This window comes from Rhinopithecus bieti, unplaced genomic scaffold, assembly GCF_001698545.2.
Source record: "Rhinopithecus bieti isolate Rb0 unplaced genomic scaffold, ASM169854v2 scaffold_17861, whole genome shotgun sequence".
Lineage (NCBI taxonomy): Eukaryota > Metazoa > Chordata > Mammalia > Primates > Cercopithecidae > Rhinopithecus > Rhinopithecus bieti.
The window spans coordinates 2766293-2787019 of NW_016809830.1; the positions used below are offsets into that span (position 1 = coordinate 2766293).

Consider the following 20727-nt stretch of genomic DNA (forward strand, 5'->3'; position numbering starts at 1 on the left):
TAGGGCTAGCCAATTCCTGCTCCCAGATAGTCTAAGAAGCCAGAGAAAGCTCCCTGCAGGTAAAGACCCATCGGCGCCTCCCGCACACTCTGCGGAGCTGGAAGGGAAGGTTGAAGTCCTCTCCCCGCCCCCGGGGAAGGTAGGCGGGGACTAAGGACCGCACCGCCCCAGACCCACCCCCTGCGCGTGGCCCCGCCCACAGTTGCTCCTGGCCTTGCGGCCGCGCGGAAACCGGAGGCCGGGGGCGGGGCTCACCCCTTGCCCTTGGGGGTCCCCCGGGCTCCACCAATCAGCGAGCGCCCTGTTGGCCATCCGCGGCCATCCGCGCCCCTCCCTCTCCCGCCCTCCTCCGCGTCCCAGAATCCAAGATGGCGGGATCCAGGCGAAGGGGTCTCCAGGCCAGAGTTCGGCCGCTGTTCTGCGCCTTGCTGCTGTCACTGAGTCGCTTCGTCGGGGGCGACGGCATGGGAGGAGACCCCGCGGCCGGGTTGCCACATCGCCGATTCGAGTACAAATACAGCTTCAAGGGGCCGCACCTGGTGCAGAGCGACGGGACCGTGCCCTTCTGGGCCCACGCGGGGAGTAAGCCGAGGCAGAGGGATGGGGGCCGGGTCCCTCCCCGCCTTCCGCCGCCTCTTCGCCTTTCATCCGCGGCGACACTGGTGTGCTGAGGTTCCCGTTCCAGCCGCTGCACACCATATGCGCTGTGGAGGGGACCCTCTTGGCATCCCCTCCGCCGGGTCCCAGGTTCCCTCCGCTTTTCCCCGAGTCTTTTCCTCACCCATTCTGTTCTCTCCCTCCCGCCTGCTGTCTTCCCTTCTTTGATCTCGTGGGTACTTTCCGTTTGATCTAGAGGTGTTTGGTTACCTCTTACACTTCCTAGCACTCAAACTCGCTTCTAGGTATCATGTTTCACAACGCCACGTCTCTAGTTCTCGAGAAATGTGCACTACCCCCGGTCATCCTAACCTGAGACGTGTTCTAGAAGCCCCCTTACTTCCTTTCCCGCTCCCCTCCCCCGCCCCCCATCCGCTCTTTCTTTTCTCCGGTGTTAGCAATGGTTAATGCTTCGCTTGAACCCCATGCCCACTGACGGCTCCTGAGATGGCATATATTGGTATTAGAGTAATTTTTAAGTCTTTGTATGTCAGAAGACATTTTTACACTGTTGGAACTACACATTTTCCTCTCAGTGACTCGGTGTGGTCTTTGATCTTTTCTCCTGTAGTAGCACATTATGTAACTTTTTAGGAGAAGGGATGTATTTTTAGGGATTGATTCTGAACCTGAGACTAAGAATAGCATTACATTTTCAGCCCTTTAAAAGAATTGGAAGCATTGAAATAATCTCTTGGGTTCATATTTTATTCACTGTCAGTGTTTGGCACTCTTGTAGCTAAGAGAGCCTTGCTAGAGCATTTACTTATGTGGAAGGAAACATATCTGCACTTTTTAGTGCTGATGTGTCACTGCTGACTAAGGAGTCAATCGTAGCACTTGGCGTGACATAAGCTCTGTTCAGTGACCATCAGATATACCCTTTGAACAAATGGCAAATGCCTTTGTATGAGATGAGGAGCTCTGGCAGTTTGAATTCTATCTTTGTGTGTGATTAAGTAATCTTTTGTATAATAAGGTTTCTATACATCATTTTAGATTATCCGGTGCTTGAAACAAAATGTTTCATTTCTAGAAAGTAATTACTGAATAGGAAGCACCCTTTTAGGAAGAGCTGTTTCTCTCAAATTAATGTATAATTAAAAGGTACAGATTTCAATTTGACTTAATGACCAAGTCATTAAGTAGTTTAAGTAGAGTGCAGTTATTTTGTTACTCAGCAGTCATTTATTATGTGCCCATGCCGCAAGGGTGTATTACTGGGCATTTGTTACCAAGGTATCTCTATTCTTGATACACAAAGGTGATGCAAATGTTATCAAACACAAGTTTTTGGAGTTTTTGTTTCTGTTTGTGGAATGATGATGAATTATTCAGTAGTGTTGATAGATTTGTTCACGGATTTTCACTTCTACACGTCTCCATTGCCTGCCTGTTCTTCTATCCCTTTGCTTTTTCTCTCACATACACTACATTAGCCAATTAGGAATGTTAATCAATTAGTCAAATGAGTTACCTTGACTTCCTTTACAGAGCCATAACCAGCTAATCTATTCTGCTGCAGAAATGTCAAGATAATGTACCAGTAAATTAAAGCTGTGTGGCTCGAATGAATTTGAAACAAAGTATTAGTATTTTAGCCATGATTTATCTGGCTACTGGCTTTGGGAATCCCTGCTATGGACATCCCTTGCTTTCACTGTCACTGTAGTTTTTACATAAGCCTCACTGTAACTACATTGATCATTTTGTTCTTTTCATTTTGCTCTGCAATTTGTTACTTCAAAAAGCTTAAAAGTAGAGAAATTTAAGATCTAGTTTAAACACAGCCCTTTACCTTCAACCCCAAGTTAAGACCAAATCTATGGTGTTTCTCTTTCTTACCTTGAATGTTCGTTTAGTACACATCCTTAGGACCATAAGGGCAAAAAATGATAATTTGTAACCCTTTATAGCTCTCAGAGCTCTTTCACTTTCATTCTCTGATTTGATCCTTAGTAGGCAAGGCGGGTGTTATCTGTTTTATAGATGAAAAACTGATATTCCGAAAGGTTAAGGTTTTTGAAAAAGGATACATAAGTAGTAAGTGTCAGTGAAGTTGAACTCAAATCTAGGTCTTCTGATTCTGTGTTCAGTCTCTTTCCATGATGGCCACACCCCCATCCTTTGAATGTTTGAAAGTAATGGTGAGCAAACAGTGACTGATCCTACTAAAGTATCTCAGCTTTCCTTCTGGTCAATTTTTTTCTACCTATAAAGTGATATTACAGTTACAGTTGTTGTATTTCCCAGCATGAGTTTCAGAATTAGTTAATATCTGAGAGCTAGAATTGTTCAAATTTTAAGTCTGATAGGCCTTTAGTAATTACCTAGTCTAATAATAGGAGAAATAGCTAACATTTATTGAAACATTTAAAGCTACTTACATAGGCACTTAAATACTTATGAGGCTGTTCAAGAAATGGAGTAACTTGCCTGCAGATCAAACAGCTAGTAAGTAGTAGAGCTGGGGCTTGAACCTAGCCTGGAGAGGTAAACCACCGTTTTAGGGATCACTATTTTCTCTGAGAATCTGCTGAAGAATTGCTTATTGAAGTTCAGTTGACCCTCTCCATGGAAGAATGTATATAAGTACAGTATTTTGCATATAACTTTTAGGGTGTTTGTGGAAGTGATTGAGCCTAGCTCCTTCGTTTTACAGGTAAACATATGGTGAACCCAAGAGAGTAAGAGAATTGTTTGCTCAAAGTCACACAGCTGAACTGAGACTAGGAACAAGTCTTTTGATTCCTAGTGGTATGATCTCTTCACGCTGTTTGAGCTTTCTAACCTTTGTAAACTAGTAAAATACATTGCAGCTTTTTTAAAAGTACAAATTTTTAAGGTTTAAAAAAGAATATTATGAGAATCAGGTAGTTTGCCTTAAAGTCATAATTCCCTTTCTCCCACCCACTGTCCCTGGAATTTGTAGTGTATGAGTGTAGCTTTATGTATTTATTTTTATAAGGGAGGTGTTAGCCCTAAACTTTTAAAGTTGAAGCTGTTAAATGAAATTTTTTCCTAATAATTATTGTACAGGTTACTAAGTCTCTGTAGGTATATTTAGCAGTTTGGAAATGATTCATTGAGTTTTACCTAATTATAACTTATAGCTTTTCTTCCCTGATTTCTGTTCTAGATGCTATTCCAAGTTCAGATCAAATTCGAGTGGCACCATCTTTAAAAAGCCAAAGAGGCTCAGTGTGGACAAAGGCAAAAGCAGCCTTTGAGAACTGGGAAGTTGAGGTGACATTTCGAGTGACCGGAAGAGGTCGAATTGGAGCTGATGGCCTAGTATGATCATTTCTTTAACTTAGAAAATGTATATAAATGCATATACCACTAGCCTCTAACTGTTCCCTATTATATATTTTCAGGCAATTTGGTATACAGAAAATCAAGGCTTGGAGGGCCCTGTGTTTGGATCAGCTGATCTGTGGAATGGTGTTGGAATATTTTTTGATTCTTTTGACAATGATGGAAAGGTATATTTATTTTCAGGACTGTTACCCACTTTAATATGTCTACCAACAGAGTTAGGCTGTGAGAAATAATAGCTTATTTAATGTTTTCATCAGTTTCATAGTACAGAACTCCCCAAGCTATATGGTAAATATGATAATTAGTCTTTATATAGCTGGAAATTTATCAGTTTAATTTACATGTGCATGATTTTTTGTACATCAGCTTGAGGGCATACTAGAGCCCTCAGTCTCAACTTTGCAGTGACCCTTGCTCCCATGGTCCTATTTAATGGATGAATACAAATCTGTAGACGTAGGTGGGGAAAACAGTAGTGCTTAGAAGACTCTTACCAGTTTATTTACATAAGAACATCCAAATGCATGACTATTGCTAGCTCACATATTCATATCTGGTCATATGTTAATCATTGTTTTTGATTGGGCCTATTTTTCTGATGATCTCTCCTAAAACAGTTAAGATCAAAATGTACTTACATATTGGAAACATTAGCTTGTGGCTTAGCAGCCTTAAGGTTGATGATCTTCCCATGAGCTGGTTGTTTCTCTATTAATTTTCAGGGGTAATTGTTAGCAATTTAAAGAACTTTAGTAATTCCTTGAGTGCCAAGGCCAGGTTATTTTAAAAATTTGAGTCCTACAATCTTAGATATGTAAGTCACTTCATAGTACATCAAGAATGATGTAGAATGCTTTGATTAAAGACATTTTAAAATATGTTTTCTTTATTTTAGAAAATAATCCTGCTATAGTAATTATAGGCAACAATGGACAAATCCATTATGACCATCAAAAGTGAGTGTGTATTTTTTACGTTACTCCTGATTTCAGCTTCTTTTTGGAATCCTTATGAAATATATTGTTTCAAATCTGAACACTTTCCAAATGAAAAAATATTCCTTTTTCTTGAGACATATTTTGTAACTTGGTAGAAAGGTTTTATTTTATTTGGTTGTGTTCTAAAGTTCTATCTGTGGACCATCTCAGATTCAAATATAGTATATGTTTTTAATTTAACCTCAAATTATTTAATATTATACCTTTGAAACTTATTTGATATTATACTTTTGAAAGTTTATAGACTGTTCCTGGCTCTCATTGATGCCACTGATCATGCATTTTTGTCTTCATTAAAAGGGATCTTTAAAAAATAAAGTTGAGCCTTGATTATTAAGGCTGATGATTAAGCAATTTATGCCATCTTACTTAACTTCAGTATTGCATTATTTAAAGACTCAGTGGTTTGCAGAGATTCTAAGTGTTCTAAGTCAACCCTCTGTATTTATGTGTTCCGTATCTGGATTCAACCAACTGCAGATCAAAAATAATACAAATTATTTTGTATATGCAACAAGATTACAAATTTTAAAATACAATATAACAACTATTGACAGAGCATTTACATCGTATTAGGTGTGATAAGTAATCTAGAGATGATTTAAAGTATACACGAGGATGTGCGCAAATTATATGTAAATACTATGCCATTTTATATAAGGGACTTCAGCATCTGAGGATTTTGGTATCCACAGGGGTCCTGGAACCAATGCCCTGTGGATGCTGAAGGATGACTGTATATTTATAATGTATATAAATTAGGTATGTACATTTTTTATTTTCACGTGTTTGTTGTATAGGAAATAGCTTTTAGCCAGCGAACTGTAAGAAAGATGACTTATCCATACTGTTTTTCTGCCTTAGTGAGTTTCAGCCCTGGTAGTTCATCATAACTCCCTATGAACTATTTAAAATGGAGGTGCCTAGGCCACCTCCTTTTGATTCTGCTTCCGTTGATTTGGAGTGGAATCTGCGTGTTAAAAGCCCAGTGGGTGATTCATGTTTTTGCCCTAGGGTAGAGATTCACTGCCTTAGTCTCATGTAGTCTTTTGAGTAAATAAAATAAAATAACTCAAGACTTTTTCATAACTTGATATTATTTTAATCTTCCTGAATTTTTAAATATTGAAAAGCTGAGTGTCTTCTTCGTTTTCGTTTCTCTTATACTATAGTGATGGTGCTAGTCAAGCTTTAGCAAGTTGCCAGAGGGACTTTCGTAATAAACCGTATCCTGTCCGAGCAAAGATTATCTATTACCAGAAAACATTGACAGTAAGTAACATTTATTTAGAGAGAATCAAATAAACAGTGTTATAGTATGACTTTCCATGTTGAATTTTTGATAGAAATTAAATGCACTTAAATTTGGATATTGCTTACATACTCATCATTGTTACTCTAAGAGAGCAGAAGAGTGGTCATCTGTTGTAAACCCCTGATGGTAGGTTTCCATTTAGTCAGTAAATGTTTAAGCACCCTACTGTATAGCACATGTGAGAGATACATTTATCGATCGATCGATCGATAGATCAATCGATAGATAGATAATCTCCAAGCCTTCAGGATATAAATATGAGTAAGACAGACAGACTTTCTCCCCAGAGAGCTTACAGCCTAACAGAGGACACACATATGTAGCATTCCTATGCTGTGTGATAAATGCTACGTTGCAGACACTGTCAGGCGGTCCTGTGGTTAGAATCCTGTAACCGCCAGGTGGAGGTCGGGAAGGGCAGGAACATTTTCTCAGAGTTGAGCTGTGCCATACAAGGAGATCAGGAAGTTCCTGGGTAGGGGGAAGAAGGTGTGTGTGTGTGCGCGCGCGCGCAAGTGAGTGGGTGTACTCCAAGCATAGAAAGCAGGCACAGGCACTTGAGAGAACTTGAAATATTTTGGAAAGGCATGTAGTTTGGTATGGCTGGGAGATAGAAGAGATCAGTGAGCAGTGAGGTTGAAAGGTTGGCAGTAACAGGCCTTGCACAACTTCCTGTAGTTTATCCTATAAGAAACTTTTAAAAACGTTTAAAGGGTTTTAAGCAGGAAGTGAAATGATCAGATTTGCGATTTAGAAAGATGACTTAGGTCCCAGTATTCTTAGTACCTGTTTTCTTGGGGTTGGGGGTGAACACAGTTGTTGAGTCAAGGATAGTTCCTGAATCTAGCCAGTTGGACAGCTAATTGGTACTATTTACTAGCAAAGAAGCAGCACATTTGTTTGTGTTTTATCTGTTTGGGGGAAGAATGGGAAATCAGAGGGTTGTTAATGAGTTTAGTTGTAGATAAATTGAGGTTAGGGTAATATATAGGTGGATATATCTGACTGGTAATTATGATAACTAAGATCACTATGCCTTGTAAACTTTGCTTTTTAAAGATGCCATCAATACCTGGTTATATAATACTGAAAAGCAAAAAAATAGAGTGTATGAATTTTTCTTTCACCTAAATCATGAGCTTAGCCTTACACTCCTGGGTCTAAAACTCTGAGATTAGTTCTTTGGAAAACTATATTGGTTCAGTCTTAATTCTAAGCTAATTTAGAGATCTTAGAATAGAGCAAGTATTCAGTCTATTATGATTAACTTGGGTTTTAATTCCACTGTAATTATTCACCCTGTACAGTTTCATTAGAGTCATCAGTAAGTCTTGCTTACCTGCATGTGGCAAAGCCCAGACATCAAGCATGGTGGGTGCAGACTGCCCATGTGACCCAACACCGTGAGACTGTGAGCCCTGGCAGCACTCCAGAACAATAACCTTGCAAAATGTGCTCACCAAAAAGGGTTCCACAATTGGATGAGATTGGGCACTACTCTGCATATTAGTACAGTAAAGATTTCTTTATGAGGGATCCTTTATAAAGAAGGGATAAAGAAACCTTTATTAAACCTCACGTTTCCCAGACTGACTTAACTATGGAATTCTTTTTCACCTAATATCTATGAGTAGTCATGGAGCTAGTGTTTTCACCTAATATCTATGAGTGATCATGGAGCTAGTGTTTTCACCTAATATCTATGAGTGATCATGGAGCTAGTGTTTTCACCTAATATCTATGAGTGATCTTGGAGCTAGTGTTTTCACCTAATGTCTTTGAGTGATCATGGAGCTAGTGTTTTCAAGTGCACGTTTTGAAGAGACTGGCTGGACACCTGACTGCTACTTATTGGTTCTCGCCTCTGTGCATTTGCTCAGTCTGGTAGTAATTCCTTTTCTTTCTACTTGGTAAAGTCATACTCAGCTTTGAGCACACAAATTCGGATCCCTTTTCCATTAGATTTCCTAAACAGCTCATAATGATCTGTGTCTCCTAAACTCTTATTTTTTTTCTCTAATGCTTATTTGGCCTTGAGATGTGTTGTATTGACTTGCTTATTAACTATATGTATGTCTCTTCTTATCAATATGATTGTAAACGTCTTACAATAGGCATTATATCCTGTATTTCTTCTAGTTCCTAATATTGTACCCATGTTAAGTACTCAAGAAGTGTTTATTTTAATGAGTACTTTCACCCTAGCTTGTCCCAGTTGTTTTCACATTGGAGAGGAAAACAAAGTAAGAGGAGGTTGGAAGCAATAAGTGCTGTTGGTGGGGGAGACACAGTCAAAGCAAGAGATCTTCAATATTGCAAGTATAGTCTTTAACAATGGTTCGAAACCATAAGGTGAATAAGCAAGGTTATTGATGATTCATAAAGAAGTATTAATCAGCAGACAGTTTGTACGGCTTTCAGTTACAGTCCTTCCTAACATTCCTGCTAACTCAGAGTAGAATGAAATGTATTACGTCCTTTAAAAAAAAAAAAATGGAACTAGACAATGAAGCCTTCTGATGGATTTTCAGTTTGTTAGAAATCAAGGAGAAATATACTGAACAATTGGAGGATTTTAATATTGTAATTTGAATGTAATAACCCACAGTCTTTTTACGACAAAGGCAAATAACTTCCTGATTGTTGATTCTAATTTAAAAGGCTCTGTGGTGGAGGACCAGTTGTAAATGATGTAAAATGAAATAGGAATATTACTAAACAGAGGAAACAAATATTAATATGAACCAAATTCTAAATGATCTTTTAAAATTAATTATTTTAAACTACTTTTTAGTTCACATTTCCATCCTACAGTATATAGAGAGTAACTCTTCATATTGACAGATTTTATTCTCTTGCTGAAAATTTGAACAGAATACTATAACATTTTGCCTCTGTGACTGAATCTGAAGTCTCTGACAAAATTTTGACTCTAGAAGTAATGACACAAGTGACCTTACTCTGGTGCCATGGGCCTACTCCCTCTGCATTCACCCTGAACCTCAGTGACTGTTGTTTAGGGTGGGACTTGTGAGAGGGTTATTAGAAGTGAAATGTATTGAAGAAGCTGAACCACTGCTTGACTGGGATAATGAGAAAAGCATTCATGTGTCAGGTGGTCCAGTGCTTGCCTAGGATTCTAAGATTCTGCCAAGAAATTTAGGGTCATTCCTTCAAATATACATTTTGCAGAGTAGAAACATACATCTTTTTAGTTTTTTCCTTCTCTGCCTTGTCAGTGTGACTTCTGTCACTTTTGCTCTCTGCTAACCTGTGACAGTCCAGTTACCTCACTAATTTCATTCAGAGGAGCTCACTACTTGTTGAGACAATCTATTTAATTTTCAACCAGCAGCAGATAAAATTGTAAATTTAACCTCTTGGTTTTAGCTGTCACCGGGATCTGAAAACAAGTCTGATCCCTCTACTGCATGAACCATTCCAAGAAAGTAATGGTGACTCCCTAGGTCTTCTTGAGAGAAGGCGAACCATACTCCATTTTAGAAAGGTTTTCATAGAAAGTTATCAGATTTTCTCTCTTTAAACTTTTGACACATAGTGGGGCAAAATTTTTTTAGGTAAAATGTATTGTATATTGACACCAAGTAAAAAACATTATTTAAAATAACCCTTTGTAATTAATGAAATAAAATTGAATAGTATTAGTCATAAAATGGATTAATTGAAATTTATTTTCTAATGTCTTTTGTAAAAGCTGTAGCTATGATATATCTTTCTAGGTAATGATCAATAATGGCTTTACACCAGATAAAAATGATTATGAATTTTGTGCCAAAGTGGAAAATATGATTATCCCTGCACAAGGGCATTTTGGAATATCTGCTGCAACTGGAGGTCTTGCAGGTAAATCTTGCAGTCTGATAATATTAAAAGTTTGTGAATTGTGTTTTATTGGGAATAGTGTATTAGGGATATGTAGACTTGTTTATACTAATAACTTTTTAAGACTGTTTGGAACCTTCCCATTGCCTGCTGTGCCAGTCTTTTGGTCTGTTGAGATTGCTTATTTTCTACTTATATTGTTCTGTAGGTGTACAGTTAACTGGGGCTGTATACAAGTGTGTAAATTAGAGCATCAGTTTGGGTGCTATTTTATAGTGAAGGAGATATATTTAAAGTAAAGGCTATCAAAGTCAGCAGGCTTAAAGGCTGCAGATCAGACCACATGACAATTAACTAAAATGGCAATCTTGGCTAGTCACATCCACAAAAAGGTTAATTGCCAAGTGTTTTAGGATCCTGATCATTGTCACATCACATATAAATGAATTTGGCAACCTAAGGAAAGGTTATTTGGCGCCTAAACTTTAAACAAAAACATAGTTACCATTTTTTTCCACATACGGTGACAAATTACCATTCAATGTCAATGCCATTTTATGTTTATATGATACATTGTAGTTTTAAATATTTTTAAATACATGGATTGTTCTAGACAACCCAGAGAAGAAGGGAGGGAAGATCATGTTTCCATATTTTAGAAGAACTTGCCAAATTTTAGGTGAAAGAAATTTCTGAAGATAGTATAGCCAATTAGTGGTCAGCCCCAGGCAGGACTCAGCCTGGATTTCTGACTCCAGGTTCAGTGCCCTATTACATAACACAGTTTCTTAATCTACACTACAGTATTGTAGTTTTCTTTTTAATCTGTCTACATCTCTAGGTTCCATAAAAACAGTACAAAGCATAAAGATTGCTGTACACTTGATATTAATTGCTCTTGATTGGTGGATGCGACTAGCCAGGATTGGTATTTTAGTTAAGAGTTAGGAGATTTGATTTGCTGAGCTGGTGCTTTTGGCTTAAACAGCTTGAATTTGATTTTTTGATACCATTTTAGGTAAGATAAAATTATTAATATCTTCCATTTGAGAGAAACAAATAAGAAAGTAAGACAAAAAGTGGTATGCACTCTAAGAAAGGTTCAGAGACATATAGGTACTGGCAGTATGTGGAGACCAGGATTTTGTCTCGTTTGTCTGGGACGTTGTCCATGAAGGAGATGTGTGGGAAACCATGGAGGATCTTGGTACCAGAATAAGGAGTTTGGACTTCTTTTGACCCTTCATTTGTTTGTTCATTTCTTATCAGACATTGATTAAACATCTGTTATATGTTAAGCATTGCAAAATGTTCTGATTTAGTATTTTAAATCAGGGTTTAAGAAAGTGAGTTTTGGATTATTTCTAATATAAATCAGGTGAATTTTTGTCTTTAAGCTCACAGAGTGCCATTGCCCTTACCAAATTAGAGCTAATTTTTGTTAATTCCCTCCCTGGTTATTGTTATTTAAAGCAGTAAATATTGATAAAATACATTTACAATGATAAAAGTAATCTCCTATGGAACTTTTTCAGACTTTTTTTTTTAATTTGTAGATGACCATGATGTCCTTTCTTTTCTGACTTTCCAGTTGACTGAACCTGGAAAAGAGCCGGTAATTTTACGCATTTTTTCAAAAACTTTATCAGTTTAGTGGTTTTGCCTTTTAGCTGAATGTTTGGGAAGACTAACTTCGGTTTGGATCGTTTCTACCAGTTACTGCTGTATGGTCTTGTGCAAGTGACTGAACCTCTGTAACTCTTCATTTCTTAATTGCTAAAACAGAGCTGTTTGTACTGGCCACCTCAGGATACTGAAGGATTGAGACAGTGCACTTACAGCAAGTGTTCAGTAAATGGTAGTGGTTATTATTAGAGGCAAGAGTAGGCTGGGTGCAGTGGCTCATGCCTGTAATCCTAGCACTTTGGGAGGCTGAGATGGGCAGATCACCTGAGGTCAGGAGTTTGAGACCAGCCTGACCAACATGGTGAAACCCCCGTGTCTACTAAAAAATACAAAATTAGCCGGGCATGGTGGTGCACACCTGTAGTTCCAGCTGCTCAAGAGGCTGAGGCTGGAGAATCGCTTGAACCTGGGAGGGAGAGGTTGCAGTAAGCTGAGGTGAAGACAATGCACTTCAGCCTGGGTGACAGAGTAGGACTCCATCTCAAAAAAGAAAAAAAGGGGGGACCCAGTGCAGTGGCACATGCCTATAATCCTAACACTTTGAGAGGCCGAGGTGGGCGGATTTCCTGAACTGAGGGGTTCAAAACCAGCCTGGATGACACAGTGAAACCCCGTCTCTACTAAAAAATACAAAAAAATTAGCCGGGACTGGCGGGAGGCACCTGTTGTCCCAGCTACTTGGGAAGCTGAGGAAAGAGAATTGCTTGAACCTGGGAGGCAGAGGTTGCAGCAAGCCGAGATCACACTTCTGCACTCCAGCCTGGGTGATAGAGTGAGACTCTGTCTCAGAAAGAAAGAGAGAGAGAGAGAGAAAGGAGGGAGGGAGGGAGGGTAGGTAAATTTGCTATCATTTAAGAAGGAATACATTTTTATGTTAACCTTTCAGCTAGTGGTAGAATAGTTAAAATGAGAAAAATAACATATATAGAGGTATCTGAATGATTTTCTTATCTTTTTTATGATCTATTCCAAAACTCCAAAAAAAAGCCCACACCAGATAAAGAAATTTCAGAAAAGGAAAAAGAAAAGTATCAGGAGGAATTTGAGCACTTTCAACAAGAATTGGATAAAAAAAAGGAGGAATTCCAGAAGGGCCACCCCGACCTCCAAGGGCAGCCCGGTGAGTTGTAGCGAAGCTGACATGGGTGCCGCAGCAGGGCTGGGGCTGATGATCATGGACGCTTGAATCTCTGTTGCCTGGCTCATCCGTGCTCTCTGAACAGGCACATTCCAAGTGATTTCTGGAAACAATTCAGGAGCAAATCTTTAGACTTTAAGAGTCGGGAGACTGGCATTTTTACCAGTGAGAATGTGGCTTACTCATGTATGAAATAGAGAGTACCATGGTTATTTGGACGAATGGAACCACTAGAGTCAAAGCTCCCTGACGACAGGGATTTTGTTTGCTGTATTCACTGCTGTGTCCACTAAGCCTAAAAAGAAGTCCAGAACAATGCTAACCTAGTAGTTCAGGTTCAGTAAATATTTTTTGAATGAAATCATCAAAAGTTTATGTTTTTGCTTTTAGTGACACGTATTTACCTTATAGTGTGGAGATAATCCTTAAAATCTATCAAAACTGTTATGAAAGTAATGTGACATGATACCTGCTTCTCCTCCCCATTCTACTCAATAGAATCCTGGACTGTATAGATGAAAATTATAAAATACTAGTCTAAGCCAGTGTTATTAAGAACTTGAGTGTGCTAATGTCTAAAAGAAAACATTTTAAGGCCAAATTGAGGGACTTGATATTATCTGCTAGCTTTTTATCTGAATTGTTCGCTGGCAGCATAAGGGATCAAAGGTGTACTTAATAAAGGCTGTGGCTAGCATTTGAACTCTATGTAGTATGCAGTTCTCTTAATGATCAACAGTATGAGTCAGACTTAATGAATTTAAAAATGAATCATAAAGGTCATTCTTATTTTGAATTTGTTTTAAACATCATCACATACAATTTGTGAGTATATCCTGAAGCTGACTGTAGTGTTTGAAAAGCTATGATTTGGTAAATTTTGACAAATGTGTATACCCATTTAACCATCACCCAGATCAGTATACAGAACATTTTTATCATCCCAGAAAGTTCCCTCATGCCTCCTTAAAGTCAGCCACCTTCTCCACAGAGCCCATCACTATTTTTATTGTTATCACTGTAGATTAGTTCTGCCTATTCCTATAAGTAGAATCACACAGTGCATATGAAAGAGAAATATTTTTCCATTTTTATTTTATTTAACTTTTTATATATTTAGGGGGTACAAGTGCAGATTTCTTATATGCTTGTGTCACATAGTGGTGAAGTTTGGGGATTTAGTGTACCTCTCACCCTAATGAACATGGTACTCAGTGGGTAATTTTCAACCTTCATTCCCCTTCCACATTTTGTAGTTTCCAGTGTCCGTTATTCTACTCCATATGTCCATTTGTACCCATTGTTTAGCTTTCACTTATAAGTGAGAATATATGGTATTTGACTTTCTAAGTCACTTCACTTGGGATAATGGCTTCCAGTTCCATCCATGTTGCTGCAAAAGACATGATTTCATTCTTATTTTATGGCTGAGTAGTAGTCTATAGTATATACACACATATATATGCACACATGCCACATTTTCTTCATCAAGTTCTCTGTTGATGGACACTTAGGTTGATTCCATATCTTTGCTGTTGTAAATAGGGCTGTGATAAATGAATGAGTGCAGGTATCTTTTTGATACAATTTATGATTTCTTTCCCTTTGGGTAAATACCCAGTAGAGTAGTGGAATTGCTGGATCAAACGGTAATTCTAATTTTAGTTCTTTGAGAATTCTCCATACTGTTTTCTGTGAAGATTGTACTAATTTACATTCCCACCAACAGCATACAAGCATTCCCTTTTCTCCACATCCTTGACAACATCTGTTGTCTTTTGACTTTTTAGTAATGGCCATTGTGATTTGTGTAAGATAGTATCTCATTGTGGTTTTAATTTGGATTTTTTTGATGATTAGTGATGTTGAGCATTTTTTCATTTATTTATTGGCCACTTGTGTGTCTTCTTTTGAAAAATGTCTGTTCATGTTCTTTGCCCAGTTTTTTAATGGGCTTTTTGTTTTTCTCTTGAGTTGTTTGAGTTCCTTGAAGATTCTGGATATTAGCCCTTCGTTGGATGCATAGTTTGCAAATATTTTATCCCGTTCTGTAGGTTAGATTACTGTGTTGATTGTTTCTTTTGCTGTGTAGAAGCTTTTTAGTTTTAAGTCCCATTTGTCTATTTTGTTTTTCTTGTGTTTGCCTTTGAGGACTTGGTCTAAATTCTTTACCTAGGCAAATATGCAGAAGAGTCTTTCCTCAGTTTTCTTTTAGGATTTGTATAGTTTCAGGTGTTGTGTTTAGATCTTTAATCCATCTTGAGTTAATTTTTGCATATGGTGAGAAGTGTGGGTCCACTTGCATTCTTCTATATATAGCTATTCAATTTTTTCAGCACTGTTTATTGAATAGGGTGTCTTTCCCCCAGTGTATATTTTTGTTGACTTTGTTGAAGATCAGTTGGTTGTAGGTGTGTGGGTTTATTTCTTGGTCCTCTGTTCTGTTCCATTGACTTATGTGTCTGTTTTCATACCAGTATTGTGCTGGTTTGGTTACTTTAGCCTTGTAGTATAATTTGAAGTCAGGTAATATGACGCCTCCAGGTATATGCCTTTTGCTTAGCATTGCTTTGGCTATTTGGGCTCCTTTTTGTTCCATATGAATTTTAGGAATTTTTTTCTAATTCTGTGAAAAATGACATTAGTAATTTGATAGGGAGTGTCTAGAACTAGTAGATGGCTTTGGGCATTATGGTCCTTTTAACAATATTGATTTCTTCCAATTCATGAGCATGGGATGCTTTTCCATTTGTTTGTGTCATCTACCATTTCTCTTATTGTTGTTTTGAAGTTCTGCTTATAGAGAGCTTTCCCCTCCTTGGTTAAATATATGTCTAGGTGTTTTATTTTTCTTTCAGCTGTTGTAGATGGAATTGCCTTCTTGATTTTGTCCTTGGCTAGATCATTAACAGTATATGAAAATGCTACTGATTTCTATACATTAATTTTTTTATCTTAAAACATTACTGAATTCCTTTATCAAATCTAAGAGTTTTTTTGGTGAAGTCATTAGGGTTTTTTAGATAAAAGATCATATCATTAGCGAACAGGGATAATGTTACTTTCTCATTTCCAGTTTGAATGCCTTTTATTTTCTTCTCTTCCCTGATTGCTCTGGTGAAGACTTCTAGTATTATGTTTTTACACATAAAAGTGATAAAAGTGGGCATCCTTATCTTGTCCCAGTTCTTAAAGGGAATGTTTTCAACTTTTCCCTGTTAAGTGTGATGTTGGCTGTGGGTTTGTCATATGTGGCCTTTATTATGTTGAGGTATGTTCATTGGGGATTTTTATCATGAAGGGATGATGACTTTTACTGAATGCCCTTTCTAAGTCTGTTGAAATGATCATGTTTTTTGTTCTTAATTCTGTTTATGTGGTGTATCATATATATAGATTTTTTGTATTATTGAACCCTCCTTGCATCCCTCGGATAAATCCCACCTGATCATGCTGTATTATCTTTTTGATGTGCTGTAGGATTCGTTTTGCTGGTATTCTGTTGAGGATTTTTGCATCTTTGTTCATCAGGGATATTGGTCTGTAGTTTTCTATTTTTTGTGTCCTTATCTGGTTTTGGTATCAGGGTGATACCGCCTTCTTAGAATGAGTTAGGGAGAATTCTCAAAGTTTTGGAATAATTTCAGGAGAATTGGTTTTTCTTGATATGTTTGATAGAATTCAGCTATAAATCCATCTAGTCCTGGCTATTAAGTTTTGTTTTTTTTTTACTACTGCTTCAGTCTTGCTACTCATTATTGGTCTGTTCAGGAGTTCTGTTTCTTCCTGTTTCGATCTCAGAAAGTCGTATGTTTCCAGGAACTTACCCATTTCCTCTATGTTTGCTAGTTTGTGAGCGTATAGTTGTTCAAATAATTTCTGATGATCTTTTGTATATTTGTGGAATCTGTTGTAATGTCTCCTTTTCTTCTGATTGTGTTTATTTGGATCGTCTCCCTTTTCTTGCTTAGTCTAGCTAGTGGTTTATTAATTTTGTCTGTGTTTTCAAGGAACCAGCTTTTTGTTTTGTTGATCCTTTATTAATTTCTTTGTCTCTTTCATTTAGCATTGCCCTAATCTTTGTTATTTATTTTCTTCTGCTAACTTTGGGTTTAGTTTGTTCTTGGTTTTCTAGTTTCCTGAGGTATAATGTTAGATTGTTTTGATCTTTCCACTTTTTGATGTAGGCATTTAATGCTGTAAACTGCCCTCTTCACACTGCTTTTGCTGTTTTGGTGTGTTGTTTTCCATTTTCATTCATTTCAAGAAATTTTTACATTTATGTCTTAATTTCTTCATTGAGAAAGTGAATGTTCAGGAGCATGCTGTTTAATTTCCATGTGTTTAGTTTCTGAAGTTCCTCTTAGTATTGAATTCTAGATTCACTCCATTGTGGTCTAAGACACTTGATACGATTCTGATTTTCAAAATTTGCTAAGACTTATTTTGTGGCCTAATATGTAGTCTGTGTTGGGGAGTCTTCTGTGTGCTGGTGAAAAGAATTTATATTCCATAGTTATTATAGAAAGTTCTGTAAATGTCTAAGTCCATTTGGTCTAAAGTCCAATTTAAGCCCAATGTTTCTTTGTTATTTTTCTGTCTCGATCTATCTAGTGTTGTGTGTGTGGTGTTAAATTCTCCCACTATTATTGTATTACTGTCTTTCTTTTTCTTTGGGTCTAGTAATAATTTTCTGAATTTTGATGCTCTAATGTTAGGTGCATATAAATTAGGATTGTTATATTCTCTTGCTGAATTGATCCCTTTATCATTATATAATAACCTTTGTCTTTTCTTTTTGAAGTCTGATTTATCTCATATAAGTATAGCTACTCCTGCTCACTTTTGGTTTCTATTTGCTTGGACTATCTTTCTCCGCCTCTTTACTTTCAGTCTATGTGTGTTTTTATGGATAAGGTAAGTTTCTTGTAGGCACTATATAGTTGTGCCATGTATTTTAATCCATTCTGCCAATCTGTATCTTTTAGTGGAACATTTAATCCATCTACATTCAAGGTTAATATTGATATAGGAGGCTTTGTTCCTGTCATATTGTTCATTATTTTCAAGTTGTCTTATAAATTCTTTGTTCCTTTCTTCTTTTCCATCTTTGTCGTTGTCATTTGATGAAATTCTGTCATGTTGCCATTTGATTCCTACATCTTCCTCCCGTGTGATTGTTTTATAAGAACTTTTATTTTATATTTCTCTTTTTATCATGGTGAATATTGACCTTTTGTTTCCATGTTTAAGACCGCTTTGAGCATTTCCTGTCATGCTGGTCTAGTAATGACAAATTTCCCCAGCATTTGCTTGTCTGGAAAAGGCTTTATTTTTTCTTCATTTATGAAGCTGATTCTGGCAGGATATAAAATTCTTGGCTGACAGTTTTCTTTTTATTAGCACTTTGGGAATGCCTATTCCTTTCTGACCTGTAAGGTTTCTGCTGAAAAGTCTGCTGTTAATCTGATGGAATTTCCATTACAAGTGACTAAGTACTTTTCTCTTGCTAATTTTGGAATTATTTCACATTGACTTTAGACATTCTGAATATAATATGCTGTAGTGAAATCCTTTTGTAATATATTTTCTGGGGATTGCTGAGCCTCCTGTATCTAGACATCTAACTTTTTTGCTAGACTTGGGAAACTTTCATCAATTATTTTCTTAGTTTTTCTCCTTAGCCAGGCAACAACTGCTGCCATATCAACTTGAACTCGGACTAAGGGCAGGGCACAGTTCAGCATGAAACTCTCAAAATTGTGCTTTGTGCCTGGGACCAGGGAGAGCAGGGCCCCTCCTAGGCAGGTGTCATGAGCAAGAAACTGTAAGGAGTGCAGTCTGCCCACATCTGTTTCACAAGAGTCCCTTGCAAGGCAGTGGATATTGTCCTAGATATGCATAGAAGAGCCTAGTTTCCCTCTCTCTCCTTGGCCAGGTGGTAGCTACAGCCTTGTCAGCCCAAACATAGCCTGAGGGTGGAGCACAACCTTCCATTAAACTCTCAATATTTCACCTTGGGTCTGGGAGCAGAGAGGGTAGGGTCCCTCCCAGGCAAGCAGCATGGACAAGAAGCTGTGGGAAGTGCCGTCTGCTCATGTCTCAGTATCAGCAGCACACTTCAGCAAGGCAGTAGGGACCTTACTAGGGTTGCATAGGAGTGACCAGTGTCCCCCCCTTCTCTACTTGGAACATTGCAGTGGCTGCAGCCATGTCTGTAGATCCCCGGTATCTAGGCTATCAGCAGTAGTGCCCAACTGGAGCTGTTCTAGGCTCGAATGCCTGTGGGATTCCATGTGGTCTCCCTTTATGGAGCAACATCTCTGTGCCGTATTTAGGCAGTTCCATATGTCCAGCCCAAGGCCTTAGTGGGTCAAGGGTTTCTTCTGTAGCCAGGATCATAAAAGCCCGTTTTGGACTGCAGGGCCCTGAGGTTTTCTCTCTTACTGTTTCCCATCATCTAGAAGCCTCTTCTGGTGCTCAGTCAGCTCCTGCCTGGCTGGGCAAGCTGCCTCAAACTCTCTCCTTACTTATTTTGGTGCTTCCTATTTCTGATGAGTCCTAGCATTCTCTCCTAGGCAATCTATTTGAAATGCAAGTATCTACTTACTACTCTGGTTTTTCTCCATGGAGGAGGCACATACTACCGGCATCTGGTTAGCCATTTTGATCCCTCCTGAGATTTTCCAAGAAAAATTATTTTTAAATAATGTAAACCCAATTTATAATAAGTGTTCAATCACCTGAAATGGCAGAAAACAAATAATTTAATCATTATTAAATCAATTATCCGCATGTTTTCTGTTTGGGAGATTGTACCACTCTGATGATTATGTTCTAATTTTGCTGTATGTTGGCACTTTGGTCACTTATGGTATTTTGAAAATTACGTATGTGTAGGTGGCTGATCATTTTTATTTATTTCCTTTTCAGCGGAGGAAATATTTGAGAGTGTAGGAGATCGAGAGCTAAGACAAGTCTTTGAAGGACAAAATCGTATTCATCTTGAAATCAAGCAGCTGAACCGGCAGTTAGATATGATTCTTGATGAACAGAGAAGATATGTTTCTTCCTTAACAGAGGAAATCTCTAAAAGAGGAGCAGGAATGCCTGGGCAGCATGGGCAGGTGGGCTTGCAGAATATGCAGATGTACCTCATTTACCCTTTGCTGGAAGGGAAGTAAAGAAGAAGGGCTACTGTACTATGTGCTCACAGAATGTGGATTATTCAGCTTGCTCGTCATTGTTTCTTCCTCCAGATCTCTCAACAAGAACTGGATACTGTTGTAAAAACTCAGCATGAGATTCTGAGACAAGTAAATGAAATGAAGTAAGTATGTAAAAGTAGTGTCTGTGTGTTAATGTGATTTTTTTATCCTAAATTTGTGACTTTAGGTGTGCAAGCACTGTATATTGTAAGATTTCTGCATGAGGGTAAGAATCCTGTTCTAGATTCATTTTACAAATAGGGGACCATAAATACAGCAACTTTTAATATTTAAAAACTGCAAGCATGTCTAAAGTTTTTAATTGTTCAGAGCTGGAAAACAAAAAATGGTTTTAGCATCTTTTAAAAAAATAGGAGATTTGTCAGTTACTTGACAGAGCCAGGTGTGTTCTTGTATTTATAAAATATAAAAAGAATATGAAGTAATATATAACAATTTTATGAAAAGTACTAGGGGAATAAATATGTGTAGCATTGTAAGACTGTAATAGAAGGAGACCCATGCAGGAACTTCTTTTTGATGGAATGAAACCTTTTTTTT

The 20727-nt window shown here is 37.8% G+C and overlaps 1 protein-coding gene across 1 annotated transcript in view; it reads left to right on the plus strand.

Moving 5' to 3' along the window:
• Positions 1-204: 204 nt before the first annotated feature.
• Positions 205-20727, plus strand: part of LMAN1 (lectin, mannose binding 1) — a 33453-nt gene continuing 12930 nt past the window's right edge. The window contains exons 1-11 of the mRNA XM_017890501.1: positions 205-582; positions 3797-3951; positions 4035-4142; position 4192; positions 4874-4934; positions 6149-6248; positions 10032-10155; positions 11691-11749; positions 12808-12940; positions 19892-20085; positions 20218-20288. Coding sequence (XP_017745990.1) covers positions 369-582; positions 3797-3951; positions 4035-4142; position 4192; positions 4874-4934; positions 6149-6248; positions 10032-10155; positions 11691-11749; positions 12808-12940; positions 19892-20085; positions 20218-20288 — 1220 coding nt within the window. The 5' untranslated portion in view covers positions 205-368. The remainder of the gene's footprint in view (positions 583-3796; positions 3952-4034; positions 4143-4191; positions 4193-4873; positions 4935-6148; positions 6249-10031; positions 10156-11690; positions 11750-12807; positions 12941-19891; positions 20086-20217; positions 20289-20727) is intronic.